This window comes from Perna viridis, chromosome 8 (genome assembly GCF_037379345.1).
Source record: "Perna viridis isolate PV_CMFRI_1.1 ecotype Kerala chromosome 8, ASM3737934v1, whole genome shotgun sequence".
NCBI lineage: Eukaryota > Metazoa > Mollusca > Bivalvia > Mytilida > Mytilidae > Perna > Perna viridis.
The window spans coordinates 7,766,762-7,780,927 of record NC_142452.1 but is presented as its reverse complement, the minus strand read 5'-3'; the positions used below and the strand labels follow the sequence as shown (position 1 = coordinate 7,780,927).

The following is a 14,166-nucleotide window of genomic DNA, read 5'->3' as shown; positions in this document are numbered from 1 at the left end:
GGACCAGGTGCACCGGTAGGGTAAGCGTCCTCTGTTTTTCTAGGAACACCCGCCGAGTTGCTCATAAAAAGTCAACTCCGGGGTAGACAAACGAGGAAAGGAAAACAATGACCCGTTGAATAGATCAGTTTTCATGGTGCAGATGGATACACCATAACGATCCACGAGTTCATGATGACGACCATAAAACCTCTGTAGTGATGACAGCAATCTTGTAGCAACATAAATTTGTTCCAGAAGCTTATTTGTTGGAGTTCTAGCGTGATACAAAAAGTCTGCGTAGTTTCGGCAAGCTCTGGCATAACGTGTGAGTTGTGATATGAACACTCCGTACGCAGGTGCTGAATAGATGTTGCCACAGATGTAAGGAAAATTGACAATTCTGAATGAAAAGTCATCACGTTTGTCGTAAAGTTTGGTCAATAGTTTTCCTTTACCATCGATTTCTAAGTGTAGGTCAAGATATGAGGCTACTTCACAGTGTCTGTAGTATCAAAGGTTGTGACTGAAACGATTTAAAGGGTTGTTAGCGGCGAATTCAGTCTGACTAAAGCCGGCCCATACTATCCACTGGGTACAGACCACAGACACATGGATTGAAATAATCACAAATATTTTACATAAGATGGAGATTTTTAAAGTGCATGTGTAACTGTAGTTTAAAAATCATACTAAGTTCATTCCATTAGTTTATTTAATTAATTTGACTCAAATCTAATATTAACTGTAAGCTTGATGCTGAAATTTACATTGCAAAACGTACTATTTTCTACATTTACGACATTGTTTACACGGTTTTATCTGCAGGATTTATTCCTGTCTGAGTTGAGATTGCACAAGTCCACTCATCAACTGACATAACCATTCATAGCCTTTACGATTTTCGTGTATGTATTTAACATACGTAACAAGCATAACGAATTGTCCCGTATGATCATTTTTTTTTTAATTTTGCATGACGAAAGAGGTATGTATTCATTTAAAGCAGGTTTACCTTGGGTCTGAAAAAGAGATGAAAAGATTACATTTGGCATATGAAACTATTCAGAATAGATCAGATAGGTGCAAATTTTTGTCAAAAGGATAACCTCTCGTACATAAATTTCGTATCCATTCCTTTTGTGAGGGTATTACTTTACAAAATAACTCCTGCTTATCACTCAAAATATCGCGTGAAGTCGGAATTTGGACAGTTATCATGTATATGGAGAGAATACTTTTGCTCTTGTATTTCATCATCCGGATAAAAAGAAGGATTATTAAATAAACTTCTTGGTGTGTGGTAGATCTTGTTTGTAAGGTTGATAGGTAACTCTAATTATATTGTGTCTCTCAAGTTGACACAGGCTAATCGAGTAGTACTGCTTTAAGATGGTGCTTACATTCTATACTCCCCTAAAAATAAAAACTGATAGACTTATGGAATTGTAATCTACTTTTATCATAATGTTATAAAGGTTGGTGACCTATGGTTATTTATCTTATATTATCTCGAAGTCGCACTTCTTACGAGTGTCAAAGTGACTGTACTAAGGATTTTACTACGAGATCAGCATGTTAAGAAACCGTTATGGTGGAAATAGCCAGAAATAAAGCTAAAACTGACAGTTCTGATGATATGATAATTTTTGACAGAATAGATATTTGTAAACACGTTCAAGTGTACGCCTCAAAAGGTTTGAGAACAAAGGGAAAGGTTTTTAAAAACGTTAAAAATACAACTAGATAAGACTCTAATTTTGGTCAAAATATACGACGGAGAAAAAAGTAACATCTAAAAAATGTTTTTGCTTGACACAATTTTATAGAGTTCCAAAAATGGCTTTCAAGTAAGGAAGGTAAAATGTACTGGTCGAGATACTGGATTGGGGCCATTTTATCTACTCCAAGTAAAGGAAGGGCAACTCTAGGAAGAATATTGGACAGGTATTAATTTATCAGATAAATCCAACCCGATCCGAAGGCCGGACTTGAAGAGAAAGTTAGAGCTGGACATAAAATTTTCGAGTTCATACAGCAACCATGTTCTGCACAGTTATTGTACTTTTATAAGATATTGTTGACAGTGGCCAATTCGTAAAAATAAAAAAAAAAGATAATAATTTATTAAAACCAATTAATTACGGTTAATTGATAATAATATTAATTAGCTGTAAACTAATAAATCTGTCACAAGACAAAGATAGCTTGACCTATTAAATCGTCAGGGGTACTAAATTCATTGTTCAACCGTCTACAAGACTGAGTGGCATTGTGACAACATTTAAAAGACTTTGGTCCGAGAAATACACAAAATAATATATCATTCTTGTTAGATGATATCGCACGAATTCCCATTACATACCTCAGTGAGATCAGCATATGCCGATACTTCTATCTTAAAATTGATCAAAATGACCCGAACTGTTGTCAAATTTAGCACCCTCAGGTGCCACATAGACAATAAATAATCTAACGCTTAATAAACTGAAACAAAATGAAACTGTACCCCCTTTAGTAACTACTGAAGACATTTCTACATTACGAATTTTTAAATCAGTTAGGATTGTAGAATATTTTCCTGGGGTACGCCCTTACTTGACAAGTTAAATGATATCAGCTACAATAAAGACTAAGGAATTTTGGGCCTTTGCAGTACCCGGTACCTTGACAACAAAGTCCCGTGGTCTGGTATTTCGTAAGAGCTTCAAAACGTATTGTAACATTATTCTAAATGTTTCACGTCAATTATGATATGTCAATATAGAGTACACTTGTCACTAAAATTAAATTGTTTCAATACCTTGTCTTTACCTACGTATGAGGACTACAGTGGTCCAGATTTCTAATTACACTATGTTAATCATATGTAACCAAGTAAAAGTTGTTTAACGCTATAACAAACCCCCAAAGAATCAATCTTATATACTACGTTATACTACATTACCCAACTCAATGTTCAGATTGAAAACATTGCAACATATAAACTTTCTAGGAAATCGACGTGATGGTCGCAATTTCTGGAAAAGCGTAGAAGGCGAGTTTCACTTAATATACAGCTGATTTTAATGAAAATTTGAGTTAGCTCTGGGGACAATCTTTTGATTCTGTGAGGTCAGAGTATTTTATTTTTGAAATTTTGCGGGTCAGAAAATTTACTTTCTTCTACACCGGGTTATTTTTTTCATTTCACTGTATGGTGTATCTGAACAAGGGTAAGAAAATTTGATTAATTTCTGGGATGTGTAGGCCTAAAAATTTATTCAGGACCAGAATATTTATTTCCAAAAACTGCCAGCCATCCCACTAAGAATCAAATGGTCATCCCCTAATTGCCCAAGTAGTGTTTGCGACATTCGCTGAGCTCTGTCTGGTAAGTCGATATAATGGTCGCAATTTTAGCAAATCATATGAGTTGAGAATCAAGAACTTCATACGCTGGGTTTACTGGAATATCACTTAAAAGATAGTTGACAACTAGGAAATCAAAGTCGTTAGGGTGAATTAATTGAAAATGTCAGTCTTTCTTTTACAGTATAGATTGTTGGTGCAGAGTGGAAAATACGCAAGTTTTCGTGCTGCTACATAGAAGATATATTTAGATTTAAGACTCCCTACGCTCCGTATAATTTTTCAAAATCTATGTCTGAAATTAATATTTCCTGTATATCAATTAAGATATCAATCTTTAAAAAAAATACTGTACATACCGTATGTAGAGAAATAATACAAGGCTTTCAAACTCATTCTCTGTATACAAGGCACCCGTTTATACTCAACCATTCTCCCTTTGCAGCGTTTCTCTACCACACGAACTAAATCTATGAAGTCTTTCTCCTGTTCTGAGTCGATTCGGAAATATATGATATATGAACTGAACAAGAGACTTTAACTAACCAAATCTTGGCCAGAAAATACCGAGGCATCAAAATAGAAGATAAATTCGAGACACCAAAAGTTCAACTCCTGGAGTGGTAATATTAACAAAGACTGAAAATACCTCAAAGTTGGAAACTAATTTGACATTTTCGTCCACCAAAGAACACCCAAGAAACAAACCACAGGCACAACAGGAACGGATTATTAGTAACCAAAGAACACCCAAGAAACAAACCACAGGCACAACAGGAACGGATTATTAGTAACGATACAGAAGTCGTATCTGTTGTCTCTTTAATTTCAAATTCATTTGGGTAGACCAAATGTAAGTAATCTTAGAAAATATTAATATACAGAGATAAAACGGAAACTAAAAATGAAGGATTGGGCTACTCATTTTTCTTCAGTAACCCTTATAAAAATATATGGCTTCATATGAATACAGAAACAGATTGACCAAAATGATGCACAATTTGTTCCTATAGGTATTTCAGTGGTCTCAGAATTCGACAAAAATATTGTCGACCAGATATTCTAACATCAGATTCAGCGTACGTTTTGCTAGAATTAATGTAGTTTTTCCATCTAGTTTTCCTCAACCTAAAACTAGATAAGCATAATTTCTGGTCCAATGTTTTGCATAGAGACATTGGTGAACAAGATCACACAGGACTGACTTAAGCTTGTCCTGTGGAAGTGTGGTTTATAATGTTAAGAATCGTTTGCATACTATTACAAAAGGTAAGACTGCTAGAAGAAAGACACTTTTTAGTTCTTTTTGGAATTTTTAGAACCAACATCTGATTTTTTAAAACTATTAAGTACACCTTTCACTGCCGTGAGTGAATAGTAAGGAGTTTTGCAATGGGGTTAATTCGGCACTTCGAGAATGTTTTTTTTTATTATTATTATTTTGGATATCCTTAGTAAATGTGGTGTATGTCACAAGTTTATAGTGATGAATTGATAAAGCTAACTCATCAGTGGACTCCTGTCATAGTAAGGAATAATTTTTTTCTGACCTGAATGTTGGCTCCATTTTCTGCAATATGGCAGCTGGCAATTTGTTTGGCGACAGACTTTTGGAAGCCCCTGTGCAGAATGAATAAGCTTATAGTTCCTAACAGGCCGCAAGGGGTAGGTTGGTTACTTTGAGAATAGTAAGCCAAGGTTATATGTGATCCATCAAATGAATTTATTCTCACGCAAACACCCATCTTTACTTGTTTACTTCAGAAGTAGCCGAGAAAAATATCTCGAGTATTTCAGACCATTTCAACGTTGTGTCTAAAAAAATATATTCCTTAAAAAGACATAATAACTTGTTCAAACCGTGTAAACACTCTTTTTCAATACTACTTAACTAATTGTATAAATCCGTCATGTCATTTTAATTATCTGAGTATCATCAGTTCACCTCTCCGTAAATAGCACAAAATTATCTCCGGCGATCTTAGACCAATGTCGTGAGGAAATATCTTGCATCTAAAATTTTTGGCATTTATTGAATACTTCAGGTTCAAACTAATTAACTTTAGTAAACTATGATGGACAATCTTTTTGTAGTCGTTGACTATGTTCGATGTCTTACTTGTAGCGTTTTCAAGAGGTTGAAGCTTTTTTTTTTAAATATCACGGTCACAACTTAAAATGAAAAAAAATATAGTAGGCACCCTTGTACATACCAGAATGGCTCCCTAAAAGGGAACATTGTGATAGCAATGCATCGTCAACAAAAGGAAAGCTAATCAAAGAGGACTTGGAAGGTCGAGCATTCTGACCACTCAATGCGTCACCGGACAGACCGAGTATTTCTACTTTTCGTGGTCATACATCCAAAACCTACATTCATTTACGACTCCTTTCAGTCAAATAAAAACTATCAAAGTTACAAAATCTCGCGAAAATTGTTTAATATATACAATCCAATGCAAAGGTCGTTAACATCATATGAAGTTGTTCATAACTCGACTACATAGCTTAGTAAGCAGGGACGAGTAGGAAGAAAACGGACTTGTCAAACAAAATGTATAGACCTACTTTTACATAAGTACATGAATACAGTGTGATTAAATACAGATCCCAAATTTTTGTATTTCAGGGTGAATGTAACGAGAGATTGCTCTTACGAGGTCAAAATATCCTGACCAATCATGCTTGATATCTTTTGACTAAAACTGCCAAAATTTATGCATTTTCCACGCGATAAGATCTCAATAAATATGACATAAGGAAAGCTCTGCATAAAGATCCAAATGAACGAAGTGCATGTTATAGCCCATAAACATATCTAATAGTATGGTTAAAAATCAAGCAAGGTTTTAATTAAGTCTTCATATGTTCCGTCGGCACGCGTCATGCTGTCTTAAATGATTCACAACATCCTTATCCGTTGAAAAGGTTGAAACCGGAGTAACTTCAATTGTTACTTCAGAAAAAGAGATGTTGGATACTTATCAAATATTAGAACAAAAAAAATACTCCGCGTGGTTCAGATTGGGTAGATATACTATGAAATCTAACAGTTACACAATGAATTCAGTAAGATGTACTTATCACACACGAGGTAGTCACAGTGTCTACCAGCGTGGATTCCTCTTTGTAGGTCGTATAGTTGCATATGTAAAAGCTTACACGTGAACGTCATGACTTAAGTAATGTTTGGAGTCCTATTGACTCCCCAGTGTTCATTCAGAACTTACTCATTCCATCTATAAATGATTTAATAAATTGATAAATTATGACATTTTTTTTCTGCAAATATCATCCAAATAGTACATGTTTACATGTGCATGTATTAAACTAAGAGGCATGTGTTGGGACGAAATACATGTATCAATTCAAAGCTAAAGCGGCAATAACTTGTGCATTAGAATTAGGCACTGATGGTACTTTTTGTAGGGTATCTTAGCAAAGTAAATGGATCTTCATATCAAAATAGTATGAGATTCCCTTATTAAACTAAAAACCTGGAACATATCAATTGAGAAATTTACAAAAAAAATCGCTATACAATATTGTGACTAGTTCATCAGTGTCAAAAGTGTCAATCCATCAGGCATGACCAAATCTTAAAAATGAACAATCACTGCAAGATTTACTAAGAGTGAATGTGATGCCTAGCACATTTTAATGCATTAGCATTTACCACAATAGTTCAGTGTGATTGAATAGGAGCAATTCACGAATGTTTACAATATTGTTAAGAATAATTGTGAGTACAAAGAGAATTGTTACAATTTGGTCCAAGCTTTTACACATAAACCAATGATTTACAAATATTTGCAGTTTAGTTACAAGTGCTTTATGAATGATAATGATTTTTTCAATGGGGTTGAATTTACTCGTATAAATTTAAGCCACAAAGTGGCAGGTATTCTTCAACATTCAGGTAGATTTGACATGTTTAAGGAGAGAAAAAAATTCAGTATTATACCAAAATTGATTACAGCTTCTCCCAACTGACACAGCAAGTTTACTCTCTTTGTCCTAGGCAAAGTATTCGTATATGAATATATTCCTATGAAATTTAATAAAAAAAAAAATCTGTAAAGCAGTTTAGAAAGAATTAATTGTGCTTAGAAAATAGGTGGACAGTGGAACAATAAGCAGACTGATAGAGTTGGAATGATTCCTCAACAGCTGTGCATAAGTGCAAAATACACGTACCTCCTTTTTTTGAGTTTTTTTAAAGTATCTTCCATTCTTTGTGACAAAAAAGGAAAATGCAAGGTAGCATCCTTTCATCAAGACACACACATTACAGGTAATAGGAGAGTACAGAGAAGTAAATTAAGAAACTAATTTAAAATAGATTGCAATTACACAGATTGGTCTTACACAGAGTAAAAAATATTATGTTAATACAGCTTTGTTAATATATTTTAAATCATATTGTGATTTACTGAAGCAACAGCCAAGAATTTTGGCCAAAATATATGAGAGTTCTGCCTCAATGTGAGAACAATATAGAAATGTTTGTAGAGTGGGAAAAAATACAATGATAGGAGACACTACTGTTTATATCAACCTTTATATAAAACAGCCAATTTTTTTTTCAATTTAACTGCATGAAAAAGGATTTTCAAAGTATATACAGTAAAAAAAAAGAGTTGGAAGCAGTAAAATCCAGACATGAAACGGTGGAAATTTACATCAGAGTTGATATTCAAAAGAAATTTACAATGTGCAAGGTAACATTTTATTTTAACAAGTATTCAACAGAAATAACAGAAGTAAATAAAAAAGTCACAGGTTAAATAAATGACCAACTTGAAAATACTTCACAAAATATTCTATCACAATCCTTTTTCAGGTATTCAATACCCAATCTACAGTCAAGTCTTGTCAACAATGATTGTTACATGAACACCTAACTAAATATCCTAAATTTAATTCTCTTGACGAAAAATTACTTATTCAAAGATTTATAATGGATTGGATTTCTGAAGCAAGTTTCATACAGCATGATATAATTTAAGACCCCAACCTATATGTCCAATTGTAACTAGTACAATGCTAAAATCTGCAATCTATTTGTGAACATTTCTAATTCATAAACATAGCTCCTGACCACTAATCTTGAATGTCCAACATTTATCAAGAAAATTAGAATTTGACACAATCTTATCTGTCATGGAAAATTGATTTATATCAAGCATATCAACTCAAAATTGTAGAGTTGGGATGGTCATAGTTGAAGATTCCACTTCAAAGTTCTGAATTTAAACCATGATTGCCTTTGACACAACACTTGCTTTTTTTTTCTTTGATGAACTTCTATCCTCCATGAAATCTTGGCTGTCCATCTGACTATCAGCCAAATCAAACTCATACTGAAATGTTTCAATTAAAAGCATTAACATTCACAGCATACTTCTATTTGTATTATGCTCCTAAAATGGACTGCACTAAAACGCAAGAAATTGATGCATTTAATAAGACATTATCAGGCTGACATAAAAAAATCTATGATTACACTGAACTGTCTCTGTCTTTTACGCTTACAAAATGAAGTGTTAAAATTACCTGTCAGTTTCTGCTACAAAAGTGTAAAGGCTGTTCCATTTAAACATATGAGGTACCCCAGGAAGGCACATTAAAATTTGGATAACCACCCATAGGAGCAAATTAAGATTCTTTAAATACTTTGAATTCTTACTCGAAATGCTGAAAAATAACTTACCATAGAGGTGAATTAAAGCACCTACCATGGGTAACTCGTATGTTTTAATGGAACAGTCTAAGGTAAAGACTGATAGACAGACTAGGTGATTGTAAATTGTATAATTACCTAACATTACTCATATTCATTAATGCCATTTCTAATAGGTTGTGCCATAAATAATACAATTGTGTACTAACCAGTGTTTTAACTAGGGTGGTTTGGTGGGTCAATTTTTTTATGTCTAGAAGGAGAACTAGCAATATTCGAAGGTAGAATGAGGAGAAATCTGTGGACAAAAGATTATTAGAAACTCCAAATGACAGCACACACAGAATAAACCATACAACAAAAAAGAAATATAAAAATAAAGAGCTTCTCGTAGCACAGCATAATAGGACTGCAGCATGTTAAGCTGTTCACAAATGTGGACACAATGATAGTTTTGACACTTTAACATAGGGACTTCCAGTTCATTATGGATAAAACAACTTGTTTGGACACAATATTGCACATTCAAAATGAAAATAAAGCTAAATAAAAAGTTCTTCTGCCTTAAGGGTGCTCATCAAAAATTTTTGCCTTCAAACCCCATAACTTGAAAACCCAAAGAGATATTTGAAACCAGATTGAAATAAGACAAGCAAGGATTTTCATAAGGAATCTATTAATAAAAAAATTAAAAAAAAAACACAGATTTTTTGAAGGTGTAGCCCACTTTGGCCCTTAAACCTCCAAAACTATAAAGGAAATCTGAAATCTGATTGAAAGACACAGGCAGGGATTTTTATGAAGAAACAAATTTAAAAAAATTCAAATTTGAACTCATCCCCCAAATTTTTTTTAAGTATGTGGCCAACTCTGGCTCCTTATGACTTGAAAACCATAAGAGATGTCTAAAATCTGATTGAAAAATGTATACAGGGATTTTCATGAGGAACCTTTTAAAAAAAAATTCAAAATCAGACCAAAAACTAAAAAGTTGATTTTAGAGGTCTGGCCCAATTTCATACCACTATAAAGCTCCATGTACATAAAAGATAAGTGTATAGTATAAAACAGAATTTCAGAAGGAACAAATTGACAACAAAATCATCAAAATTGGATTTAACAATAAACTATTTCCATTAATTATAACTGCAACAGCCATTTTCCACTTCTTAGCCATTTATTTTCAAAGGGAGTGGGACAAAAACCTAATAAAAAACTATATGGTCCTCTTCCATTTCCCTAGAAACAATGTATAAAACTTTTGTAAAGATTGGATTAGTTTTAACAAGAGTTAACAGATGCCAACAATGACTACAACAGCATGATACCAAAAAACTTCCACAAACTTTTTTGCAGTCATATTAAAAAAAAAATTACAACTACAGTATCTGAACTGATCAGTGCAACTATACTTGTAATTAGTCATCGATCACCAATCAATTTCTGATCAGTCATCGATCTGTTAAACCGGTGATTGCATCACATGACCAATGAGGGGTAAATTTATTTTATGGATTCGATTGTTTCATCTGATAATTTTAACACATATTTACTTAATGCAATAGATTTAAACATCAAATAGTTACATGCATTTCACTTTTATTTTATTTTCAACAATATTACAATATGTTGATTTAATATCTTAAATCTAAGGCAAATTTAATATGGTATTATACTGGATTCATTCCAATGGAAATTCTCAAATTTAAATACATGGGTCATGTGTCATTTTTCATAACAAATCTCTGACTAGATTGATCACCGGTTATCAGTTATCGATCCATCAGTGATCATCGATCTGTCAAAAAAGTTGCATGGAAAGGTTTAGGGAATGTACAAACAAAAAATGGGTCAAAGACAGAAATGTCTGGTTAGCCTTAAGTTGAACAGGAAGTAGAAATGTAATAGACCTGAAATCACATCCCACAAGTGCAACCCCATACTGAATTGCATATCAAATATCTAGTGGCTGAGAGAAATGTTACAAAAAGTTTCCCCGCCCACCCAACATTCACTGCACAAATGCAACCGGGCTAAAAAAACAAACCTAGACAGAAACTTGCTCAAAGAGCACTATACTCGGCGCCACATAAATAACATACTGTTAAAATTTGAATAAAAATATTTTCTACGACTTTATTGACACCTACCGTCGTTTAAATTGTCTTAAATGACTTGCTCATTCGTTTAGCCATTCAGCTTCTCCCTACACATTGAATCGTTAAATTCCGGTCAGATTTTAATTCTCGGTGCCAATATTTACATTGTAAAAAGTCGGCCATGTTTACAGTGATCGGGTTGCTAGGAGATGTTGTTTACGTTTAAATGGTTTGTCCAAAAACTGAAGAACCCAGAATGCATTTCAGCGTTATTTCGGATATCTCGGATTTATTTTACGCGAACAACGTACAACACCGAGAAGTTGATCAAGCAGACGATTGTCACCGGAGTTCGACGGGAACTTACGAACTTTGTTTGTAAACAAATCGTCCCGTAGAAACCAACATGGCGGATATTAATATGGGATTTTCCCGTAAGGATTTGTTACGCATGATTTAAGCTAATAAGCGACTTGTTTAGGGAGAAGCCGTTTCGCTAAAGGAATGAGCAAGTCATTTAAGACAATTTAAACGACGGTAGGTGTCAATAAAGTCGTAGAAAATATTTTTATTCAAATTTTAACAGTATGTTATTTATGTGACGCCGAGTATAGTGTACTATAGTTATAGCATTTTCACAATTTTCACATTTTTTGGGAACACACATCAAATTTTTTGTTTAGTTTTTTTTAGCTACAACAAAATAATTGAAAACAGCACCATTATTTCTTTGGTTGGTCTGCAAATGTTAAATCTTTAAAAGATGATGTTGTCAAATATTTTAATGACTGAAAAAAATTTTAAGAACAATATCTTGATCTGAGTAAAGTATTTTTTCTAAATCCCAGTGCACTTGAAAATGTCTTTACCTCATCAACCTTAGATATTGCTCTCTTTCTACTTTTCTTTTCTTCTTTTTCTGTTATCACAGGCTGGGTCTCTGTTTCAATCTGTAAAAATAACCACATACTCTTTAAGACTTGTTAGAATGATTTTCCCTAAATGATTTTTTTTATCTGTTAAATTCATCACATCCACTTTTTTAAAATTTATTAAAGTTTTTTCCTTCGCAACAACAAATGATAACCACATGATATTTTGATAAGCTTATAAGCATGCTATATAATTTCATAGCAAAGTGAAATCACTGCTTTCTGCCATTTACAAATTCTTGTCTTTTGGCTAGAAACTTATATACTTTTTTAAAGATGTAATCATCACACCAAAAGGGGTAGGGGTCAGCTCTTCATATAAAACAATTCAGAAATTTAAATTCTGTCCCTGTAAACAAAGATGTGGAGTAGCAGCATACTCCTAAAATATGTCTTGATAAATCAGGAACATCAATAATAAAAACAATCTCAGCAGAATTCCATAGTTTCTGAATTGGTCCATAACACTTAAACAGAAGTTATAATAAGGTCTACTACCCTACACCAACTTCAAACAAAGCAGAGTATTTTCATACATCTTAAACGTATTAAAAAATCTTCTAATTAGTGCATTACTTCTCGGTCTTTATTGCTCCTCTGTTTCTTGCCTCGTTTTCCTTTTTTCTTTGGTCTAGAAAGCTCAATATCTTCTGTCAAGGCAGCCAGCTTCTCAATCTACAATGACAAGAACTATCCCATCAGTGTTCATTTTTGTTACCAATTGAAATTTTGCTGAAGATTCTTTTCAAATATTTCGCAACAAACATTTTCCTAGTATTTTATCCAGAATTATACTTTTAAAAGAAGAAATATCTTTACTTAGTTTGCGCGAGAAACAAACAGTTTTATCTAATCTTTTTTCACTTTTTAAAATGTTGATAACACTGGTAGACAACAACTAGAAATACTTGAGCTCATTAATAATTTGAAACAGTTGGTACATACAGATTGGTCAACATCTTCAATTTTTGGATGTGGTTTCTTGAAGTCACCATTTTTGCTTTCCTACAAAAATACAATTATGTTTCAGTTACTCAAATGTAAATTTGCACAATAGAAAGTAAAAAGCTTCTACATGTGCTTAAATATATTATTTATAATAGACAAAGAAAACCCTTTGATCCAGTTAATCAGTACTCTACTAATTTCACATCTTAAACAATAACAAAATTAATACCACTACCAAAAGCCTAAATTCTAAAAACAACTTTTTGATTGATTATAAGATTATAAGTGGTCTTAGAAAAAATTATGTTCAAAATGTTAAAAGGAAGACACACACAGCAGAAACCATTAATCATTGCAACGGGGTACAGTTCAATTATTTACCACAGCAACATCTTCTGAAGAGGGAGTATGAAAATTATCAATCTTCTTTCTAACTAGGTATTTCTTGAAGCCATCAATCTTAACTCTTTCTTTGTCTACAACCTTTCCTAATCTGAAAATTGTAGTACATGTATATTTATGTAATTATAAAATTTGTAAATTTGAATTCACTCCTTCACTGTAAAATCTTAAAGAAATAAGTTTTACTTTTTGTTGACTTCTACTGAGTCGTTCTGCCTAAATTCCTGTTCGCCTCAATATAAAATGTGTTGAACAATGAAGATTTCTGTGTATGGGGGTTTATATAAAATATATAATAAAGGAAAATAAATAAATAATACATGTGGATTTATTATATAAAAAAAAAGAAAACAAGTGGGTTTATTATGGTTTTCATTAAAACATATGCATTTCAATACCATTTTTGTCTCTTATACATGCATATGCATAAAGAAAATGATTATTTAACAAGAAGTAAAAATGAGGAAAGGACAGTATTTCCAAAAAACGAAATGCCAAATAATTAAGTTTCTGCATGCAATTAATTAGTTTCACAATTAAATTAATTGAATAAACAAGCATGGGTTGGTTGTTTGTTTAATATAAAAATGATGTTTTTTTTTAAGATCAAGAAGGTTATAGTTTTTAATTTGTCATGATTAAAAAATTTAATCAAATTAACATTTGTTATACTAATTAAACGGTAATTAAACATATTGAGAAATTAAATTAAAAAAAATAACTTACTTGAAAGTTTCGGGAAATGTGACCGAAAAAGCAATTAGAAATATCA

The 14,166-nt window shown here is 32.7% G+C and overlaps 2 protein-coding genes across 2 annotated transcripts in view; both read right to left on the bottom strand.

Moving 5' to 3' along the window:
- LOC148609162 (uncharacterized) overlaps positions 1–11,183 on the bottom strand; it is a 461,126-nt gene extending 449,943 nt beyond the window's left edge. The window contains exon 1 of the mRNA XM_088595665.1: positions 11,164–11,183. The gene's annotated coding sequence lies outside the window, so the exon portion shown is untranslated. The remainder of the gene's footprint in view (positions 1–11,163) is intronic.
- Positions 8,046–14,166, bottom strand: part of LOC148609160 (uncharacterized) — a 47,662-nt gene continuing 41,541 nt past the window's right edge. The window contains exons 17-21 of the mRNA XM_088595670.1: positions 13,374–13,485; positions 12,990–13,049; positions 12,621–12,719; positions 11,982–12,062; positions 8,046–8,693 (exon numbers count right to left, since the gene is read on the bottom strand). Coding sequence (XP_088451796.1) covers positions 8,583–8,693; positions 11,982–12,062; positions 12,621–12,719; positions 12,990–13,049; positions 13,374–13,485 — 463 coding nt within the window. The 3' untranslated portion in view covers positions 8,046–8,582. The remainder of the gene's footprint in view (positions 8,694–11,981; positions 12,063–12,620; positions 12,720–12,989; positions 13,050–13,373; positions 13,486–14,166) is intronic.